The sequence below is a fragment of the Pseudomassariella vexata genome (genome assembly GCF_002105095.1).
Source record: "Pseudomassariella vexata strain CBS 129021 chromosome Unknown BCR38scaffold_15, whole genome shotgun sequence".
Classification (NCBI taxonomy): domain Eukaryota; kingdom Fungi; phylum Ascomycota; class Sordariomycetes; order Amphisphaeriales; family Pseudomassariaceae; genus Pseudomassariella; species Pseudomassariella vexata.
This window is the reverse complement of record NW_024467970.1, coordinates 114,992-137,820: the sequence shown is the minus strand read 5'-3', so window position 1 is coordinate 137,820 and position 22,829 is coordinate 114,992. Positions and strand designations below refer to the sequence as shown.

Genomic DNA, 22,829 nt, shown 5'->3' with positions numbered 1-22,829 from the left:
CGGTTAAATCGTGTGAGATATCGGAAGCATGTAAATATAGCAATTTCGTTGTCTGACAGCGTAAAGCGATAGGTTGGTCGGGGCTGCGACAGCACGAGGGGAGCCCGCCGCGCTTTCCAGGAGGGTGAAGGTTCTACGCCTTGGCCCCGTCGTCGAGACAGACAGCTGCAGCTGCAATGTTGCACGGATTTGGAATTGCAGCCGGGCGGAGCGGCCGGTTGACGACTTGTGCGATGCGAATCTTGGAGTGTTGTTGACGGCTGTGTGGAAATAGAGAATCTAGGTTTCTGTCTGGAAAGACAAAAACAAAGAGGGGCGACGGAGGAGCGAAAGGGATGGGGGGCTTTTGAACCAGAAAGAGGAAAGGTGGGCAAGGTGGGATGTATCGCGATATGATGGAATCAAAATGGGTTTGGTGTGAGGAGCCAATGCAACCTCACCTCGATGACTTTGGGACGAGGCGCACCTGGGTAGGCAAGGAGGAGGGAGGCTAGGTAATAAAAGGGGAGAGGCGGTCTGGCGCAACGACGGGCGGAGACTTGAAGCGTCTCTTCTAGGCCCAAACTTTGCAACGGTACCTTATAATGGTGGTCTACCAAAAAAAGGCAGCTATGGTGGTGATTGCGAGTGATTTGCAGGCAGACGGTACAGTTTGCAAAAATGATAAAAATGCTTTTCAGACCCCAACTGGGACAGGCCTGCCGGGCTTTGATTGCGAAATGCGATGATCCAAGATGTCGATCGAGGCGGGACCGAATTGTCCTAAAAGGCCCTGGCCATGGGTCAAATCTATGGGCTGCTATGGGGAACGAAGCAAAAGCAGGTAAAACTAGGCCTCTCCAAGCTTCAGCTTACCAACTACGGACATTGCTACGGGCTGCTATGGGCTGCATCAATCAAACAAACCCATGGCCCTGGTTGCCTAGCTTTCGTGTTCTTGGTGATGGGTGGGGCGGTTGCAATACGGCCCCGGTTCGGCCGTCAATGTTTCTACTGAAGTTTGGGCCGGGTTGCCGCCATTCGTGGATGGGCAGTGCATATTCCGATACAACTATAGGCCTAAGATTGGACATACTGAGAGTGGCTGAAGGTGGTTGGGTCGTGTTGTGCTTGCAGATTTCCTAATCTGAAACGCACTTCAGATAGAGCACACACAACCATGCGACATTGTGCCAGGATATGTGGTCATGCAAGCCGTGGGAAACATCCGGCACCTCCAAGCACTGGGAACTCGCGCAACGCGCCACGTCGGCGCGAAATAGGATAGGTTGTGATGAAACAAATCACCAATAAACATCTTACCTGACCGGTCCGGTTGAATCCTCCAGGGAAAGGTTGGTGGTTAGATAACTGTAGAACTTGTTGCATTCACAAATCCATTTGAAGCCAAGGAGGAAGCTGCACTAAATCTGTTTAAGCAGTGGGCAAGGGTTTGGCGCCTCAGTGTGGGGTGCGCAGCGCTACCGCGGCTACCGAGTTAAGCCAACCTGGGTATCAATAGGAACTGTCTGATATGGGTGCGCACTTACCAGGACCGACCAAGTTTTTGATTGTGTTCCTCTTTTTTTTTCTTTTGGGTGCCACCATTGCTCTCCACTGCCAACTCATCATGGCGGCAATTTAATGCGATAATTACCCTAGCGCTATCGTGAACAAAGGGTTAGTAATTGTCGACCATCAGATCATCGACCCGGTGGGCCATCACCGCGTAAATTAAGTTGCGATGAGCTGCATGCGTCATTGTCAGCGACTGTGGAGGCTTCCCGATCTCGTCGGTTCGTCAGCGTCGGTTGCCGATTTGCCAATTCTTCAGGCACAAGACAGGGGCGACAGGAAGGAGGAAGAGGTACGTACATTCTGAAGATCCAAGGTTCCTTCTCACCAATCCGCCCTCGAGCTAGTCAATGTAAGCACTCTTAAGCAACTGGCACTGATCGCCAAATGCCTCAGGGGAAGCAGAACTGGGTTCGCCCCATGTTGTGATAGAATAAGACATTCAATGTTCGAGATACATCCTCTCGGCGTCCAATAAAGCCCTGGCGGATATCTGCAGCCATCCTGCATCTGGTCCAGTTGGCAGAAGATACCAAGCGGCTGGATAAACAGGTTGAGTGCATGTTGCATGGTGTTTCAAGTCATTGCAGCGCCTCGAGAAACAGTGGCGCTGTGTTTTGCTCAAAGCAAGCCCCTATATGTGCAGCGCTGATATAGCAGCCATCGATGCTGTAGCCAGTGCACGACTGTTGACGGAATACTGTCAATACGACTGCCTCGACGGAGGAGCGAGACACCCACATTCGGCTATGAGTTCATCAAGGGATAGGACGAGGTCGTCAAGCCACTCAAAAAAAGCCTAATCCTCCCACACTCTCCTGACTCGAGTCCAAATCGTCTGGATCTGTTCTTCGTCAACGGTACTTGACCAATGACATCCTTTTTTGCGGGGTAGTCGATAGGGGAATGTCTCCCCACACGTGGAGGGAATATGCTTTGAACAAGCATTGCGTGATGACGGCCTGGAACTCCAACAAGTGTTCGAGAAACTCTGACCAAGACAATGGGAATCTAAGCAAGGTGAATTCCCCTAAAGTGGTTTTGACAGATGGCTGACAAAGTCGAACGATAATTTTTTTCAATAATGGCAGGACACGAATACATGCAACCTCTAACGGCTCAACCCTCCCTAACCGACGGTCGTCCACATTCAATGTCACGTCGCAGGAGATCGCTGTATTTCAGATCTCTCTGCGGCCCGTGGCGAGAAACGCAGCATCCTCATCATCATATGATGACAGTCTCCCCATCTCATCGGGAGGCGAGACTGTTCAAAGTCCGAATTGTCCGTGCAGGACATCCTGGCCAGGTGCGGGAGTTGATAAGTTGCTACGAGATGAATTTCGTAATTTCGTCCAAGCTTTTCTCAGTCATCCCATCGCTTTTAGACGCCGTACCCATGGCAAGCCTAGGCCTAGAAGGCCTGAAACGCTAATCTAGATCACTGTGGCAAAATCAAGGAAACGAAATGTTTCGCAGGCACGGTAGTCTTTATGGGCTTAATGACCTCGCTGGTTTCTATGTTTTAACTTGCGAATGCGAACTGCAACATTTGCGAATTGGACATCCCCCCTCTGGATCACGTACCCCAGGATCGAGGTCCGGGCTCTCTGCTGCTTATCATGTCGAATTCCTTCTGGAAAACTATCGCAAGCCACCATGTATGTCGACGTCGAACCGTTCACATAGTAAAAAACCGAGACTTTGCACAGCAAGCAGCCGTCCGCTTGTCCGGCTGCCCCACGAGCCAAGACCTGCTGTACCTGACGCCGTTTCCGTAATCCGAGGCTGCGGTCGAATACACGTCTGATGAGTTTTGCTCCTGAAACAACTTCCAATTGCTGACGGGTGCCACATAGTCAGACAGTACTCAATGAGTCAGTGACTCGGTAGTACGACACCAGACCCTTTTACCGAATGCCATTTTGTCAGTTTGACATGCGTCACACGGCTGTAACCTCAGGCTTCACCGCTTTCACGGTCTCTTATCGTCGTTTCTGTGGGTTTGCCTGTGGTGAAAGGTCCCATAAGGGAATGAGCAAGCAAGCAAGCCCCGCGCTCGGGGACCTCAGCCACCGGCACTTCGAGGACGGCCATCTATGTTTGCCAGGCCTTCATTGTTGTAGCCTTCCGGCATACAGGGGCTATGTAAAGATCGTAAAGCTCAAGTCGTGGTCTGAGGTCAATTCATACGGATTTCAGATTTCCACCAAAGCCAAGACAACGGTAACGAATGCCACGAAGCGCCGCCCCCTGTTGTCCATCAATACAACGATCCATACAACAAGCGTTGGTTCGTGCGCCGTTAGGCCACTGCATGTGAGCTGGTGCAAGGGACAGCGGTGAAGACTGCCAAAATTTCCGGTACAGCGATACCGCGCCATTATGACACCTAGCAGTTTTCGGACACTTGGCTAATGTGAGCGAAAGTGTGGTGAAATTTGTTTGTTGTTATTGCCCCAACCTATTTGAGTGCCGTTTTCAAACTCAACACCGAAGAGGCTGGTGGCATGAGTTGTCTCAGCTCAACGGGATCTACTGTAACCGCCCCAATATGGCGAACCGTGTTATGTGCCCGGTGACAAATTTACTCAGTAACCATCGATTATAGTTGTAACTACAAACCTTCAATACCTTGAACACATCTTTGTGGAGCATTTGGGGCTGATGAGCAGCTGGGGCGATTTCAGTGTGAGTTTTAGATGCACCAACCTTATACGAAGATACCAATGTTCTAGTCCGAGGATCTCCGGTAATTTTCACTCTCATTCGTCGATGATAACAAACCATAAACATAAACATAAATATCTTAAGTCAAAAGGAGTTGATGAACACTAACGTGATACCATAGAAACAAGCAGTGTTCCCGCAAACCAGTGGGGGATTTTGAAGAGAACAGAAATGCTGTAAAAAGACGTTATCATAGTAGACCTATCTTAACCGTTATCTAAGAATCCCTGTAGGATCAATGCACTTCCACTACGCCAAGATGATTTCATCTTTAGTCGGAAGACTTAGTTACGTCAATAATCATACTATTGTCAAGACTAGTAAAATACAAGCAAATAATATTTACTACGAGATGTGTTCTTCCCCCGAAATGAAGCATTTCCTAAACTAGGAACCGATTGTTCTCCTTCTTCTCACATGTGCATGTGAATTGTGGCTGGGATACATTATTTTATTAGATACAGATATATAGATATATCACGTCTAGTCGTCAAACGTGCCCACAGTTCGAAACTCCAACCTACCGTTACACCTACTTTGGAGCAAAAATACTCAAAGGAGCACAAGCCTGCAGATATTCTGAACCCTCCTCGTGGCCTCCAAAGTACCCCCTCCCATATTATCCTTAATTTCCTCAATCTTGGCCTCAGCCTTGATCTCAGCACCCATCATAAGCTGTGCCAATCCCCCTTTCGGAAACAACCCCTGAAAATTCTTAATTTCCCCATCAATCCTCTCCTGAATAGTCGCAATCTTCTCCTCAGCATAATTCCTCACCATACATCTGGCCTTGCAGAGAATCGTGTTTTCCTTACATCCCCGACCTCCTCGGTCCAAATACACGGCCTATTTGAAGGTAACACAGGCTCCTCACCCTTATCATTTGGAAGATTAAGCGCGGCCTTGGTCTCGATCAAGGCAATCTCGATGGACGTGGGTGAGCAGTTGGGCCGCCAGTACGTCAGGCTGTTTCCGGGTCGTACTACGAGTGTATCAGCATCGCCTTATCGATTTCGTCCTGGTCCTCGTGCTTGATGGTACGTTGAATGGGCTGCCGGACCACGTGAGTAGGAGCTGGTGGCGCGTTTGGGGACTTGGCTATGTCGAGGGCGGTGCTTCGGTGGATTGGACGAGGAAAATTCATGAACACGTTCGATGTCGATGGGTTCGAGTGTCAAGCCGAGATTGGCGGCGCGGTCTTTGATCTTGTCCATCGTTGGTTTTCAAGAAGGTACTGATTCGAAGATGAGTTGGCACTTGCTAGAGATGGAATTGAAGACCGAGGTCGGCTTGAGTGCTGCCGCTGTCAAGCAGATAGTTTGCAGCCATGGAATTTGCAGCAATGAGTTTAGGTTGGACAGTAGTATCCTTCGATGAGCTGTTCTTCGAGGCGGATGCTTGATTGACCTTCTATGATGATGATTCGGTTTTGTTGAAACGAAAAAGATTGTTGGTAATGGAAATCAGATACCCTGTTACATCTTATTAGCATGATATTCATCGAGATCTATTACATGCATTGTCCCAGAAAAGCTGACAATGCCCATAGTGCGCTTCGTGATTAAGTGTCGTTCAAATTCTGCACAGCACGTAAGGCGGAACCTACTAGCTTTGTTCACATCACAAATATAGTTTTCAACGTCAGGCTATATGGACGCTGTTAGCTCCATTTACTAGGATTTGGTACGAGTATATGTAAATAATGGAGCCCTGCTCTTTTTCTTAGTACAGTAAGCAAAGCTTAGTCGTCTGACGGAAGCTTTTTTACGAGCTCCATCTTCAACGTCCGGCGAAGCTGCTGGCGTCGAAACATATCAGAGCTGGATGACAGGCTTGAGACCCTATAGCATTAATTGCATGAATATCATCGCCGATGTCCAGCAATTTTTCTCTCTAATTCAATGCGCTCATCATACTCTAATTTTCATATCGTTCTACAAACGTCAATAGGCCACTCAACTAACCCGTGATTAGGAAGACTAGACAATCCCTCGCGAGCCACTGTGTCATCCCGCTATATGGCCCCTCGGTCTCTTTCCTCGTTCAGGTTAACTCCGCCAAGGCTTGACTGGCTCCTGGAGTGAGCTAGTCGCGCGTGCCCCACTGTTGTTCGTAGGTCCGAGTCCTAGGCAGGCCCTTGTGTGTCATGTGGCGTTCTGCATTGCTGGTCCTGTTGACGGGATGCTTATGATGGAGATGCTTTACTAAATTATTTGTACACTGTGCTCTTCTGGGGTTCTTGTGTGGATACAACAATGGTACGGGTTTTATAACGCTTTGGGTTTAGTTTATATGTTATTGATATTTTATTAAGATAAATAGGTGAATTAATGCCGTATTTTATATAGATAGTCACGTTGTTTTAACTGAAAGCCAATAAGCCTTAACTATTTATGGACGTTATTGTGTCTATTATTTAGAATCTCTGTGCTCATGAGGGAACTGGCTTTAGATCGAGCCCAATTTGATAACTTCGAGACAATATGTTCTTTCCAAAGCTGTAAGTGTTATTATGAGAGCCCTATGGGTGCTAGGTTCACCCTCTAGCATTGGTTATATGGTGGGTAGGGTTTGATCACATGTCGCATAGATTACTTCTTTAGAAACCAAGCTTCTCAAAATATTTATACGATAGCACATCCGACTGAATAGATTGTCATCAAAACTTCTAAGTTCACGGGGGTGTAACTTTGCACTATTTAAGCATCGCCGCTTCGCCAAATGGCATGTACGAACAAGTCTCCGAACATATCTCGGCTATTATTCAAAGTGCCCGGATTCTTGATTTGAAACGTTCGGAGAGTTTATGGAGACGTTTGCAATAAATAGCTTTAAGGTAATCGAAAGCGTGTGTGACTTTGGGCTGGCAGGATATAAAGTGCTGCTTCGAAGCTCTGGGCAGTGACAGTTGGTTTGAACAGTCTAATAAGCATCACTTCCTCTAATCGAAGACCAAAAATCTTTACGGAAACACTTTCTCATCTGAAGCTCTTCAAAATGACTTCTCAAACTCGGCATACAGTGTGGCTTTGGCTCGAGGGCATGTTCCCCCGACGAATCTCATATTACCTTCTCATGAAGGGCCTAGTAGCCTCCCCGCAGATCTTCTCGCCGGTAAAATAACCCAGCCTCATGAAGCTTGGCTCCTACGACTGGATATATCTTCAAGCGGATGATCCCGCACCCAAAGACGCTAGCACGCCTTGTTTGCGAGTCACCGACGCCTCAACAAACGAATCGCGCTTCATGCACGAAAGTTCCTCCATGCTGTCGTATTTTGAGCAAATATACGCCGGTCGAACCCCATCAATAGTAGCTCAGGATGCGATGCGGAGGTATCCGGAGTTGACGTATAGGTGGGATATTTTCGAGAGGGAGGAGTTGGTTATATTGGCGCATTGGTATTTGAGGTTTAAGACGCTTCCTTGGTGGGTTGCGTTGGAAGAGAGGCAGGATATGCATCCGGCTGAGTTGAGGTTTGGAAAGGAGTGTCGAGAGGTTCGAGAGCTGAGTCACTTGTGGGTGACGATAAAACATATCATTTCTACTTAACTATAGTTGCAATTCATGAATAAGTTCTAGAAATAAGACTATTGCCTCTCTGTTTTGATTGCTAAGGTGACCAAGCGTCATATGCATACGCGCCGAGGAGTCATTCAGTCTATAGACCTTGAGCTCAAAGGCTATGAAGATAAAGATGAACGCGCCCGTGGGGATGTTGATCCAGGAATACCACCTCCAGGACAACTTGCCAACAATCAGACGACCTATAATCGGCACCCCGAGAATCCTAGAATAAAGAGACCTCTTGAGTAGCCACATCAGCTAAACCAGCATAGTGAGACATCACTGTATCACCCCTGCGTAGCCCAGCCGGAAGGTAGACGAGTACCAGCCGACGTTGGCCACGGGGTGGAACTCGTCAGTCATAGCAGGCAGGGCGATCGCGAAGATTGTGCCGTCGAGGCTCACGAAGACGAGGATTGGCGCGTTGCAGAGCACAAAGAGCCAGAAGCGGAGGCCGGTTAGGCATTGGGCTTCGTCGTCAGCTGATGTAAGAGGAATAGGGACATCTTCGGCTACGTCAAATTGATGTGAAGAGGTAGTTGGTAGTGGCACTCGAAATTATACGTTCTCCTTGAAGCTGAAAGAAGAGATCTCATGGTGGAAAAAGCTGATTTATAAGGGAAACTACATGAGAAGGACATGGGTATCTGTCACCTGCAGACTGGTTTCCTACAACAAGACGTCGATCCACGGAGTAGAGGCGATTGAAATTTTGTTCTTGACGGCAAAATCAGTACAGTGGGGCTTGTTCCAGGGTGTTTGGATTGTTGAGTAAAACGATTGTAAGATATGGTTCTGGCATCGTGTTGTGGATTTGGCGGTTATGTGTGTTCATGGCTTGTTTTTCGATGCCGAGAGATGACGATAGACAGCAATGAAAGGGTTTGGGAAAACTCTTCTATATGTGTTAACCTATCTTTTCTACAGCTGGTTGACATAAAATTACAATGAGACCCTCTGTCTACGATCCAACAGTTTTGAAATGTGATTCGACTCCAACTTATGTTCCGACTCAATGGCCTTGTTCATATCAAAATGCTTCATAAAGAAGCTCAGCAAGAATATCACACCAGATATGCCCAGATAAACCTGCCACACCCCCAAGAAACCAAAAACGTAGGCATCCAAAATCGTCTCCTTGGTGGCGCCACCATCCGGCATCTTCACCAGCTCGGTCACAAACCCCTCGGCATTATACGCAATCCCGCGTGGCAAACCCTCCCGGCCCAACTTCATCGCCATCACGTTCTGGAACGTCGTACTCCCCACGCTCACTCCGACCGAAGTCCCAAACTGCCTTGCGAATCCATACATAGCTGCAGCGGCAGCAACATCCCCTGGCTTCGCCATGGCCTGGCATGCGAAGCTCTGCGTGTTGAGGATAATGCCGTGACCCAACCCGGAGATTACCAAGGTGACGGCCCAGACTGGTTTCGAGACATCGGCATCCCAGAGCAGCTCGAGGCCGGACGAGAGAGTGGCCAGAAGCCAGCCGACCCAGATAGTCGGGCGGTAGGCGTTCATGCGGCTAACGATAGCGCCGCCCACCGCCCCACTGGGGATGAGGACCAGCATGACGGGAAGGAGATTGACTCCTGCTTGGATGGGGGAGAGTTGCTTGACGGATACGAAGAAGAAGGCGATGTAGTAAAGTTGGCCGTACATCTAGGAAAAGTCTCAGATGAAAGGTTTAAAAGAATGGGACTTTAAGATAAGACTCACCACCAACCCCTGCGCAAACCCTCCCAAATACGCAATAATCGAGCTCCAGTTATGAAACAAACTCCTCTTCAACATCGGCTCCATAGCACCATGCTCCTCCCAAACCCCCGTAGCCACGAGCCCACAAACCCCCAACACCAAGGGCACCAGTATCGGCGCACTATTCCAGTCATACTGTATACCTCCCGAAGAAATGGCAAACAAAAACACCGTCAACGAAGCTGTGAACAACAGCCCCCCCACCCAATCCACCCTCCCCAACTTCTGCCTTGTCGTCTCCACCCTCGGTCTCATCGTAAGCAAAGTCGGCACCACCACAAGCCCAAACGCGCAAAACGGGAAATTCAGGTAAAACACCCACCGCCACGTCGTATGCTGGACCACACCCCCTCCAATCAACGGACCAATCACCAATCCCACGGCCCAGCCAATGGAGATGAGGGCCCACCACTTCGGTCTGTGTCTTAATGGTACAATGTCGGTTAGTAGTAGGAGCGATAATACCCATATCCCGCCCCCACCGATGCCTTGGACGGAGCGACCGGCGAGGAGGAGTGGGATGGAGTGCGCTACACAGCAGAGGATGCTGCCGAGGGTAAACATGGACAGGGAGAAGATGAGGCAGATGGGACGGCCGAAAATCTCGCTTAGGCTTGCGAGGGGGGGCATGGCGACGGTGCAGGAGAGGAGGTACGAGGTTCCTATCCAGAAGGCTTCGGTAGTCGTGCCTCCGATTTCGATGGTTATACTCTTTATCAGAAGCGTGAGTGGTATGTTTATCGTTCTGGTGGGTTTAATGGGGAACTCACGTTCAGAGCCGTGACGATAATCGAAGCGTCCAGTGCAACGACCATGTTGATGATGCACAGGGACAGAATGATCAAAAGTTCATGCTTGGCGATTCTCCATTCCGGTGGATTTTGTCTTTGCTCTTCAACCTCCCGTGCTGGCTCTGTGGCATCGCCATGGCTCTCGAGCTTCTCGACAGATTGGCTTGAGCGGTCCGTTGTATCGACGTGGTCTTGTGGTGGCGATTCCATATCCGACTGCTCTGCCTATAAAGGCGACGACAACGGTATAACTTCGAGAGGAGTATCCGAAGATGAGATGGGTGGACTACAACAAAGTACAATAATCTGGAAAGCGGGACTGAATAGAACCATATTTCACACTTTCATGTGTCTTTAAAATCATTCCCAAATATTTGACTATTTCAATGTCAGTAGCGGGACCAGATTACATCCTCGATGACTGATCACTCCTGTATATATCTGACCCAGCTTGGCGATATCTGCAGCAATAATAATACACCACCCCTATTTGCAGATACTATGGAGGTCGTGCACCCCCGGTTCCAATGAAGCACGACCGCGACTCACCCACCCGAGCGCGCGATGCGCTTCGATGGAGGGGACTGCAGTTGTATATTGTAACCCGAGCAGGCAGATGTGGCGTTTTTAGTCGGTCAATCAGAGCCCAGCATCTCGGACGAACCCCATGAATAATGGATCCACAACCCTGCCCCCTAATTACCAAGCTTTCCGATGGGGAGGACAACTCCGAAATCGTTTTATTCCTTTGTTTTTCCCCCGGGGCTCGGGTCCCATGCTGTGCATAGTAAGTTGTTGGAATTATTCATTTGGCCCATCCGTGTCCGTCGTACAACACAACAAATCAACAAGGTCCGTCGGGACACAAAGGGGAAATTCATTGCAAGGCGCATTGCTCGCTGGTGCATTGTGTACCTAGTATGTGTATGTGTGTCCACAGATCAATTTTAGAACTAGGACCGCAGATGCCGTGCTGACACGATCCGGCGCCAAAGCGTATCACCTGTCGATAGGCAATGGGGGCCCGTGGGACCGCCCGTAGGCCGTATAGGGAAGCTGGGCGGACATGGATTATGTATGGCAACTTCGCTATTGGGGTCGCTTCTGCATGGTATTTATCTGTATCTAACTTGGCTGGATTGGGGTGCCAAGCTGTCAAATCAGGAACCGCGCTGCCGAGGGGTCGCTGCATAGCACCCCAAATGTCTTCGCAGAAACCTGCTCCGACCGAGACAGTGTTCAGTCGATTCCTTCGAAAGAAGTGTCGATCCGGACGGAACGGAAAGGAGGTAAACACAACTGCCCGGGTCATTCACGACTTTTCCTGTGCTGCGGGAGTGTTCTTGTTGCCCCCCTTGTCCCACGCGAGACCTCGGGAATCCCTCGATGACTGCTGCGGCTCGTAAGACGAAGCCGAAGACTGTGGTCTGCAACCTTAGAATTTGTGCTTTTAACCTTGAATTCGCGTCGGACAAGGATGCCTAACTTGCGACATCTGTGCGACCCGGCATCGTATCTATGTGCCACGTGGTGGTACTCTGGACGGAGGCACGTTCGCTTAACTAAGCCCAACGGATAATTCTGCACTTCAGCTGTGAGCAGGATGCGGTGAACGAAACGAAACGAAACGTCATCCGCAACATCCAGGGAAAAGAACATCTAGTAAATTTTATTCGAGACAGGGGGTTGCAGGCGTTGTGGCTAGCTAGGTTAAGGGTTAAGTACATATTGTTCCACGATAACCGCTCTTCGCTACGGCGTTGCTGCGTGCAGCCCACGAGCCTTACTTTGAGACGCCTGCCAACGTTACACATCAACGTAAGTAGTTCGGAACTCGGGCTGCAGTTTCGGCGGATGTCGTCTTCAAGGCCAGATCAGACCAAAAGCATCTGACATAAGACGTATGGGGCCCCCTCAGCCCACACCAGCAAATGTGATCTTTTAAAGAAGTAATCGGGGAATGTCCATCTTGATCCCCCTATTGCTTCATGCACTCTGCGATGAGAGAAGAGATGTCGGGAAGTGACAAATAACAGCTTTCCGGGACTCCGAGTAACCCAATAATTGCCTGGGGCCCCATTCGGAGTAACCGGGGCGGAAGAGGATTGGCGCCTGATATCCCGTTTTATTCTCGACAAACCGGGTCAGGTTCAAGAAGTCAGCCTCGCTGTGCCCCAACAATGCATCTTATGATGCACGACGATGTAACTCTATATTGGCACCACCCCAGAGCAAGAACACGTTGGGGAAATATTGATTTTTCGGTAGTATCCACAATGCTTTCCCCCAATTGACTATACGCCAGAATTCTTCTTGCGAGCCACCGATCCAACAGAGAGAAGACATTATTGAAAGGACCTACTACATAAATCGAGCAGATTCGTTATACACTCCTGAATGTCCATTTTAACAATATTAATAGGAAGCAATGACGGTGAGACTGGAGAGCTCCATCGATCAAACTGAGGAAATTAACCAATTAGAATATTTTACATGTAGATCCCACATGTTTTCCGAGGGCGAATGCGCAGAAGCGCATAGCGAATCTACTTGATATATGCGGTACTTCTTGTAACTGGACCAGTGCAGCTTCACCAGCTCTACAATGTGCAGCCACAAGCTCGCATGCATTAGTGTTCTGACTAAGACGACCTGCGATTCCTACGTCTTTGTATATGAACTTCTGTTTGGCCGACGAATATGACCCCTCTTGAACTTCATTTCCTAATGCGGCAGTATTGCCCATACTGACGAGGCAGGCTGTTGAAATATTGATTTCCGTTAGACCTTATAGGCCATCTCCTTAAATGCAGCGTTTCTGCCGGATTCGTGCATGCTCTAGGCTATCTGTGTACTAGGCAAGGTTGGTTCTATACCCGATTACTCTACTGATCCAACGATTTTTTCATGACGTGGAGGATTCTGATGAAACATACATAATTGCTACAAACTGGACCATGTAAAGCCGAGTTCGTTGCTTCAACTCGATATCGGGCAATCAAACAGGTTCATGCGCATGTCACAAATGAAACACAGTCAGTGATGGAAACATATGCTACCTAGGAGTTTGCATATACTAACAGCAAGACACTGGCGCAGTGGGCCCTACTTAAGTCTTCTCGATAAAACAAGCGCCTCTAACGAGTACTTTACAGATTTCAGTCTGCGTCTATCTTTAGAATTCAAGAAAGACAGTTGAGAAATCGTTGCGCAATGGCTCCGTACATGGCTTCGAAATCAGCACCGGTGATTTAACGATACATTAGCTTATATCTCTTTGCGTTCAAAACTCTGACAAAAAACAGATTGTGGAAGATGTTGGAGGCTCTCGAGCAGGAATCAACACCAATGATCGACAACATCAGTTTGAACCCATCGCTATCTGCGGAATGGCCCTCCGCCTCCCAGGGGGTATATCGACCCCCTCCCAACTTTGGGACATCATCCTCAACAAGAAAGACGCCCGGGCCCCAGTCCCAAGTAACCGCTACAACATCTCAAGCTATTACTCCGCATCTGGAAAACCAGGCCACGTGAAATCAGAGTACGGCTACTTTCTCGACCCGTCCGTCGACATCAGCGCCCTCGACACTTCCTTCTTCAGCCTGCCTAAGTCGGAAATCGAACGGCTCGACCCGCAACAACGTCTCCTCCTTGAGCTCACGCACGAGTGCTTCGAGAGCGCCGGGGAGCCGGACTACCGCGGGAAGCCGATCGGGTGCTACGTGGGGTCTTTTGGGCAAGATTGGACTGAGGCTTTTGCGAAGGATGCGCAGGCCAATGGAATGTACACAGTCACAGGGTATGGCGATTTTGTGCTCTCGAATCGGGTCTCGTATGAATATGACCTCAAGGGGCCGAGTATGACGATTCGCACGGCTTGTTCGTCGGCTTTGATAGCGCTCCATGAAGCTTGCCTTGCGATCCAGAATAACGAATGTGAGGGTGCTGTAGTTGCGGGGACGAATATTATCATGGCTCCTGGGTTGTCTATTGCGCTTTCGGAGCAGGGAGTTTTGTCGCCGAATGGGTCTTGCAGGACGTTTGATGTTGATGCGGATGGCTATGCGCGTGCGGAGGCGGTAAATATGATTTACATCAAGAGCCTGCGCAACGCACTAAGAGATGAAAATCCGATCCGGGCAGTCATCCGAGGCGTTTCGAGCAATTCTGATGGCAAGACGACCGGTATGAGCCTTCCTAGTTCGGATATGCATGAGTCCATGATCCGGAAAGCATACGCTGCTGCAGATATTGCAAATATTTCCGATACTGGCTTCGTCGAATGTCATGGGACTGGTACACCGGCTGGCGATCCTATCGAGACGGAAGCTGTTGGCAACGTCTTCGGTGAAAAAGGTGTCTATATCGGTTCCATCAAGCCCAATGTTGGTCATTCCGAGGGGGCATCTGGTATCACGTCACTCCTGAAATGTGTCCTTGCGCTGGAGAATGAGATCATCCCCCCTAATATCAAATTCGAGAGGCCGAATCCCAAGATCAAGTTCGAGCAGAAGAAGCTCAAGGTGCCGATCGAGGCGATGGCTTGGCCAGCTGGGAAAGCTCAAGTTGCGTCAGTAAATTCATTTGGCATAGGTGGCTCGAATGCTCATGTTGTGTTGGAGTCCACGAAGAGTTTCTTCAGTCGCCGTGATTTCGCAGATTTGATGCAGAAGAAGGAGTTTATCCAAAATGACGCACCAAATACTTCACGGGAGTCAGCTCCGTCCTTGTTGGTATTCTCGGCAACCACAGCTGAGTCGCTGAGGAGACGCGTGGTCAATACGCAACAGTACCTCGAGCTCCATCCCGAATCGCAGAAGGACCTAGCTTATACTCTAGGGTCGAGAAGACTACACATGCCACACAGAGCTTTCTCGGTGGTTGGCAAGGGCATCACGCCCAATACATCCCCTTTTCACAAAGCACCAGCTGGAAATCCGGGACTCGTCATGGTTTTCACTGGTCAAGGTGCTCAGTGGCCGCAGATGGGGTTGGAACTCATAGGCCATGATGAAATCTTCACCCAAACACTCCAGCAGCTCGAAAAGATTCTGGCGACTCTCCCAGATCCGCCCCCATGGTCCATAGTTGAAGAATTACAGAAAAGTGCCGAGCACAGCCATATCAACGAGCCATCTTATTCGCAGCCACTGTGCACTTCGATTCAGATTGCGCTGGTTGACGCGTTGGCACGTCTGGGTATTAAGCCAACTGCCGTGGTGGGACACTCTTCGGGTGAGATAGCTGCGGCGTATGCAACGGGTAGACTGACCATCTCCGAAGCAATCATCGCTGCTTACTATCGCGGTGTAACATCAGAAAAAATCAAGCGTTCAGGGAAAATGGCAGCAATCGGTCTTGGTGCGGATGAGTTGCGCCCACTGCTGGCTCCTGGCACTGTCATCGCCTGCGAAAACTCCCCATCCAGTACAACGATATCTGGAGATATCGAAGGGGTTGAGGCCGTCTTGAAGACTGTCCGGGAAATTTTGCCGGCTGTTTTCACGCGGATGCTCAAGGTCGACCGCGCATACCACTCCCATCACATGCAAGAAGTTGGCGAATCATATGAAATGCTCACGGCAAAGCACATTGCGCAGGGGACAGAACACTCAAATCGTGTGGCTTTTTTCTCGACAGTCACTGGCACGAAGTTGCTCGACACAGAGCAGCTTGACGCCAGTTACTGGAGATCCAACCTCGAATCACCTGTGCTCTTCAACACAGCTGTAAACAAGCTCGTTTCTCGAAATGGTGGCAAGAACCTGGTGTTTCTTGAAGTTGGACCACACTCAGCTTTAGCTGGCCCACTGCGCCAGATACTTTCCCAAGGGATGCTGAACTCCACCTACGCCTCATGCTTGACTAGGTCCCGAAGAGCAGACGAGACCTTCCTTTCTGCCATCGGTCAACTGCACCTGCAGAACGTGAAGATCGATTTTAATCGCCTGAATAACGCATCTGCCGGAGCCAAGGTCTTGGCCAATCTGCCCACATACCCCTGGCAGCACGATCACTCCGTTATCTGGGATACGCGCTTGACCAAAGAGTGGCGCTTCCGGAAATTCAAAAAACACGAGTTACTCGGGGTCCGCGTGGCCGAGAGCACTGACAATGAGCCGGCGTGGCGGAATATGCTGGCTTTGGAGCATGTGCCTTGGATTCGAGACCACAACATCAAAGGGGACGTTGTATATCCGGTAAGTCACCAACTTCTGTTTGATTTTGATAATAAGTTCTTCGAGAGATTTTACACTGACTGCCTATTGTACAGTGTGCAGCTTACATCGGCATGATCGGCGAGGCAGTCAGACAGCTCTGCAGCGCCCCTTTTACAGGTCTCAGCCTGCGGAAAGTTGTCATTGATACCGCTCTGGTCATGGTCAAGCCCCAATCAGTCGAGATCATAACTAGTCTCCGCAAGTCGCGACTTACCGACAGCCTGGAGAGTTCCTGGTATGACTTCGTCGTTAGCTCCCACAACGGAGCATCGTGGACCAAACATTGCACGGGGCAGGTATCGTCTCTTTTCCAAATTGATGGAAACTCCACAACAGAAACAATACCTTCATTACCGCGTAAAGTTGACAGTCAGAGATGGTATCAAGCCATGCGAGTCTTCGGTGCAAACTACGGCCCAAGTTTCCAGGGTCTTGAGGACATAGCATGCGCGACGACTGCCAACGAGGCAACGGGCAGAGCTGCAAACACTGTCCAAGATCCCGAGGAGTATTATCCTATTCATCCGAGCAAAATTGACAATTTTCTCCAGCTTTGCAGCGCGGCTGCTTGCAAAGGGTCGGGACATAAGATCACACATATGACCGTACCGACGTATATTGAGCACCTAGATATCAGGGACTGCGAAACCGAGGTCGATATGGTTGTGACGGCAGAATCTACTCCGAGAGGCGCCATATATGGAAGTGGGAAAGGCTTCTCATCAGACAGGAATCTGGTACTCGATGTGTCTGGTGTAAAACTTAGTCCCCTGGACAATGGCGAGTTCAACGAATATTCCGATCTTCATGCTGGAGCAAGGACCTTCTGGCAGCCGGATATTGACTTTTTACCACTTTCGACTTTTATCAAACCCAACGAAGATCAAGCGAAAATGCTCGGGCTCTTGCAAGAGTTTTTCGAGTATTTCGTTTCGGAGGCATCTCGTCGTCTAGCCCATGCAGAGACAAAACTCCCCCACCTGGAGAAGTTCCGATCGTGGCTTACGCGCCAGCCCAAGCCGAAAGTCCATGACAAAATGTACGAGTTGCAGGTCACTCTTGGACGCAGCGCACTTAATCCACTCTCAATCGCCCTACCCAAGATCTGTGACTTCATCGAGCCCATTTTCACAGGGCATGTTGAACCACTTGATATCCTTATGCGAGATGACACACTGACAAAGATATACGACTGCCTTAACATGACGGACCGCAGCCGCATGATCCAACTGCTCGTCCACGAGAAGTCCAATATGCGCATCCTCGAAATCGGCGCCGGCACAGGCGGGACCACGAATAGCTTCCTGCAAAGTGTCAGACATATGCCCAGCAAACAAATGCTGTACTCGAGCTACACGTACACAGACGTCTCAGCTGGGTTCTTCGCCGCCGCCCAAGAGCGCTTCAAGGATTTCCCGAACCTGAACTTTCAGACACTAGATATTTCCAAAGACCCGCTCGATCAGGGGTTCGAGCCGGAGTCCTTCGATCTAGTTATTGCCGCTAACGTCCTACATGCCACACCTAGCCTGCGGGAGACGCTTTCACGGGTGCGCAAACTTGTGCATCCGCAGGGAAGGCTATACATGGAGGAGCTGTGTTGTGAGGTCAAAGCCATTAATTTCATCATGGGTGTTCTTCCTGGTTGGTGGCTCGGCGAAGAGGATGGGCGACATGATGAGCCGTATGTGAGCCCAGAACGATGGGATGCGGAGTTGAAGGCAGCTGGCTTTCAGGGCCTTGAAAAATTGGCACTGGATTGCGAACGACCGAACCATCTTCTTGCGTACATGATCTCTCGACCTGACAGCGGGATTATACCAGCAAATGTGGTGACTCTGGTTCATGACAGCGCATCGTTTGAGGTTGCGTGGCAGCTTCAAGAACATCTTAAACAGAAAGTTCGGGCAGTAGAGCTACACGATCTTCATGACGGCATCCCAAGCCACGATTCAGACATGATCGCATGCATTGACCTGAAGACATCATATCTCCACAATATCGATGAAAAAGCCTATATTCTCTTTCAACAGCTCATCTCCCAACGAGCTGATTCACAGGGAGGGCTGCTATGGTTGACCAGGAGCTCCCAAATGCGATGCGAGGATCCACGATGGGCGCAGATCATCGGTACCGCCCGCACTATCCGCGGAGAGCTTGGAGTAGACATTGCGACTTGCGAGCTGGACGTTATTGATGATGCAACACTCAAACTAGTACCGGAAGTATTCAAAAAGTTTCAGAGACAACGCCAAACTCCCGCATCACAGCCGGAATACGAATATGCCATCGTGGATGGACAGGTTCACATTGGGAGAATTTATCCGGTAAAGGTGGCAGATGAGCTTGTTTCAGTTACGGAAGCTGAAGGGAATAGCACCTCGATTGTCAGATTATCCATTCAGAAATACGGCCGCCTCGACACCCTCAAGTGGACCCCTGCACGGAAAGAACCTCTGATAGGCGATATTGTGGAAGTTGAAACCAAAGCAGTTGGCATGAACTTCAAAGACATCCTAATAGCCATGGGCATCGTCGACTCGAGTGTTTCAACCCTAGGCCTTGAAGCATCTGGCATCATCCACGCTCTAGGCCCCGACGTCACTGATCTTAAAGTCAGCGACCGGGTTTTCATTTTCAGCAACGGCTGTTTCTCCTCTCAAATCCGCATCTCGGCCCAGCTCTGCATCAAGATACCCGACGAGCTCAGCTTCGAGGATGCGGCGACCATGCCGTGTGTCTTCTCGACCGTCATCTATGGAATGCAGTACGTCGGGAGGCTGCGCAAGGGGCAGACGGTGTTGATACACTCTGGCTGCGGAGGTATCGGGCTGGCGGCTATTCAGATTGCGAAGATGGTGGGCGCCGGCGAAATATTTACTACGGTCGGTAGTGAGGAGAAAGCTGCATATCTGGTTGCGAAATGTGGGATTCCGCGGAACCATATCTTCAACTCGCGGGATTCGACATTCGCGGCTGATGTAAAGCGAGCTACGTGTGGGAAGGGGGTTGATCTCGTACTTAACTCGCTCTCGGGTCAGCTCTTACATGCTTCCTGGGACTGTGTGGCTGAATTTGGCACCATGATCGAGATTGGAAAGCGGGACTTGATTGGAAACGGGCAACTTGCGCTGAACCCCTTTGAATTGAACCGGGGGTACCACGGTATCGACCTGGGACACTTAGTCGAGTCAAGACCGCAAGAAGCTGGGGATCTTCTCAGGACTATTGTTGAGTACTACGAAAAGGGGCTGATTCAGCCAATCAAGCCAGTCACGACTTTCGAGCCGGGCCAGATCGCCGACTGCTTCCGCTACATGCAGAAAGGCCAACATATCGGAAAGATTGTCGTGCCGATGAGTGACACCATCCAGGACCATCTCATGCAGAAATCCGGAGATCCACGTACCGTCAAGTTCAACCCTAAAGGCTCTTACCTCCTAGTCGGCGGTCTGGGTGGGATTGGCCGCGAGGTGTCCAGCTGGATGGTTGAACACGGTGCGCGACACCTCATTTTCCTCAGTAGCAGCGCAGGAACTAGCCTCGAAGACAAGACATTCTTTATCGAGCTCGAAAGCCAAGGCTGTTCCGTGACCCCTGTCCGGGGTAACGTCTGCAACCCTTCCGACGTCTCAAGGGCCATTTCCGCCGTTCCCAAGCCCATAAAAGGGGTGTTAAACCTGAGCATGGTACTCCGCGATCAAATATTCATCAATATGTCTCACCAGTCCTGGTGTGAAGCCGTAGATCCCAAGGTGGACGGAACCTGGAATCTACACAAGGCGTGCCTTAAGGAGAGCCTAGACCTAGACTTTTTCGTGCTTTTCAGTTCCATAACAGGCACCATCGGAAGAAAGGGACAAGCAAACTACGCAGGCGCGAACACCTTCCTCGATGCTTTCGTACAATACCGGCACCATATCGGCTTGCCCGCCGGGGTCGTCGATATAGGCATGATGCTTGACCATGGATACGTTGCCGATAACCCACATATCCTTGATCGGCTTACCGCCGAGGGTGGCTACGGGGTTCGCATTCCACAACTCCTTGACTGCTTGAAACTTGCCATCACAATGGGAACCCCTCGCAAAAACTCAACTGCTTTGGATGCTTTCGTCGAGCCTTCTCAGATTGTTCTCGGACTTCGATCCCTGACTCCTCTCGATCACCCATACAACAGACAAATGTGGAAGAATGACCGGCGGATGGCAGTGTACCACAATTCCAATATCAGTTCCCGTGTTCTCAGAACTGCCTCGACCTCTTCTCAGCTATCTTCATTGCTCGCCGACGCAACAGTAAACCCGGAAATCCTCTCCCAAGCATCCACCGCCGTAATTCTAGCGAAGGAGATAGCCCGACACCTATTCGAATTGCTCCTACGCCCCATTTCAGATGATAGGGAGCTCGACGTGGCGTGCTCGCTGCAGGACGTCGGCCTAGATAGCCTAGTGGCCATGGAGATGCGCTCGTGGTGGAAGTCAACACTTGGAACCGATATAAGCGTATTGGAGATGATGGGGATGGGGAGTTTGTTGATGCTGGGTGAACATGCGGCGAAGGGGTTGAGGGAAAAATACCAGCAACAGGAGGAAGAGGAAGCGGGAAAGTACAGCACTGCGGATTTAATTAGGACCAAAATGCCTTGAGAACTTTTATGTAAACGTACTTCGCCCACGTTCATCATTTTGTCTCAATAATATCCTGGTAGTAAGGAAATTATAGTTCCTTAGTTACGCCTTCTGTGTCTCCTTCTACGATCGAGCCATGTCCTTGAGCTTCCTCGGAATCAATTGCACCTTCTCGAAGTCGGCCGATGTGATCTCTTCGAATGATTATAGACATGCATGGGAGTTCCATGTTGGGGTGGAACGAGACTTACTTGCGAATGAGGCATACAGCAACCTCGCCGTTCCACCTCAACAGTCTGACGTTGCGATGATGGTCGCATACCCTGATCGCTTGCTTTAAATTGCAGTCATGAAACTCCAGTCCCCATTTGTGAAGGCAATGTTTGCAACATTGCTGTCCGTTGCGTCCACTCCCATAACTAAGGACCAGTGCAGACGATCGAGGTGATGACGACTTGACGGCCGTGGATGAAGAAATTTGTTTTGAAGGAGGCGTGCTTGTCTTCTTTGAGGACACGGACAGCCTCGAGTTTTCTCATGAAGTGAATGTCTGGTGAGGATTTCCAGAGGGGTGCAAGGTATTAGCTTATCTACCTAACTAAATCTTTAGGCAGCAAAACGGATAATTGTGCTTAATGCGCCCACGTGCCTCATTCCAGCCTTTTCTGGTGACTTCCTATGGGTTCAGTCTCTTGATTAGTTGGAATCCAGGGGTATATCCCACTGGTCAGACATATCGACGCTGTGTGAATGTCTTGGGAATCCGATATCTAAGGTGACCTTAGTCACCTAAGCAGGTATCTTCCAGCTAAAGGTAGACGCGCCTTCATGGAATCCATTCATTCACCACATTCCTTCCGAATTTAGTAAATTAACGAAGTCCTGCCAGTTTCTGCCTTGTGAGTAGGAAATGCCGACTGAAAATCACCTGGGGACTAAGCACGCTCTGGCTCATTCCATTCGCATACCACTGACCCAGGAGTAAGCTCGTGCGAAATATGGTAGACGCCGAGAGATCGGATACCCAAGATGGCAGCTGAAGGGCATTTCCAAACCCATTCACGTAGGCGAGAATGTCCGGCGAGTAACTCATCCCGGCAGTAATAGACTGGTTGATATTCTGGAATCCCACAATATTGCCATCCATTATTACCGTAGAGCTCTCGCTTCTATCCATCATCTCGTCATCCGCTGCTTCATCGAGTTCCCAGGGGCGATCACCACTCTCGATGCACTTAATTGCGACTTAAGTGAACACTTCTTGCAACGTCATCCCGCCGAGCTTCTTCATGGTCAGAGTGCGGATCATGGGCACCTCCAGAAGTCCCCAACCCCGGTTTTCGGCTAAGAATTAGTTCACGTTGAACCCAGTGCGAGGATGAGTTCATCGCCTTGTAGTTGGAGAAAGGTGATGCCAATGACAGCGAACGCCGAGAGATACTAGATGATTTGAATATGATTACTTGTCACGCACAATCCACATATTCATGAAGATAAAACAGGACGCATTGAAAGAAGAGTAAATTGTCGTGAATTTCTTTTCCATTTAGAGGTATGATGAAAATCAGCAT

The 22,829-nt window shown here is 49.7% G+C and overlaps 3 protein-coding genes across 3 annotated transcripts; 1 reads left to right on the top strand and 2 right to left on the bottom strand.

The window, feature by feature from the left end:
• Positions 1-4,836: 4,836 nt before the first annotated feature.
• On the bottom strand, positions 4,837-5,498 carry BCR38DRAFT_413051 (uncharacterized protein; the record flags this gene model as incomplete). Its single annotated transcript, XM_040858784.1, has 3 exons — positions 4,837-5,022; positions 5,100-5,266; positions 5,345-5,498. The coding sequence occupies 3 exons, from the start codon at positions 5,496-5,498 to the stop codon at positions 4,837-4,839; spliced, it is 507 nt and encodes a 168-aa protein (XP_040711544.1).
• Positions 5,499-8,793: 3,295 nt separating this feature from the next.
• Positions 8,794-10,613, bottom strand: BCR38DRAFT_352434 (major facilitator superfamily transporter; the record flags this gene model as incomplete). Its single annotated transcript, XM_040856707.1, has 3 exons — positions 8,794-9,516; positions 9,574-10,323; positions 10,383-10,613. The coding sequence occupies 3 exons, from the start codon at positions 10,611-10,613 to the stop codon at positions 8,794-8,796; spliced, it is 1,704 nt and encodes a 567-aa protein (XP_040711543.1).
• Positions 10,614-13,260: 2,647 nt separating this feature from the next.
• BCR38DRAFT_376641 (KR domain-containing protein) lies at positions 13,261-21,367 on the top strand. The gene is made up of 4 exons (XM_040857350.1): positions 13,261-13,438; positions 13,503-13,649; positions 13,709-16,606; positions 16,681-21,367. Exons 2-4 carry the CDS (start codon positions 13,617-13,619, stop codon positions 21,274-21,276), a joined length of 7,527 nt encoding a protein of 2,508 aa, XP_040711542.1. The 5' UTR covers positions 13,261-13,438; positions 13,503-13,616; the 3' UTR covers positions 21,277-21,367.
• The last annotated feature ends 1,462 nt before the right edge of the window (positions 21,368-22,829 follow it).

Excerpts from the sequence above, each read along its gene's own strand:
- BCR38DRAFT_376641 (XM_040857350.1), top strand. The coding sequence starts at position 13,617 with ATGGCTCCGTACATGGCTTCGAAATCAGCACCG. Across the intron at positions 13,650-13,708 it reads TGGCTTCGAAATCAGCACCG|ATTGTGGAAGATGTTGGAGG; the intron begins GTGATTTAACGA and ends GACAAAAAACAG. Across the intron at positions 16,607-16,680 it reads AAGGGGACGTTGTATATCCG|TGTGCAGCTTACATCGGCAT; the intron begins GTAAGTCACCAA and ends CCTATTGTACAG.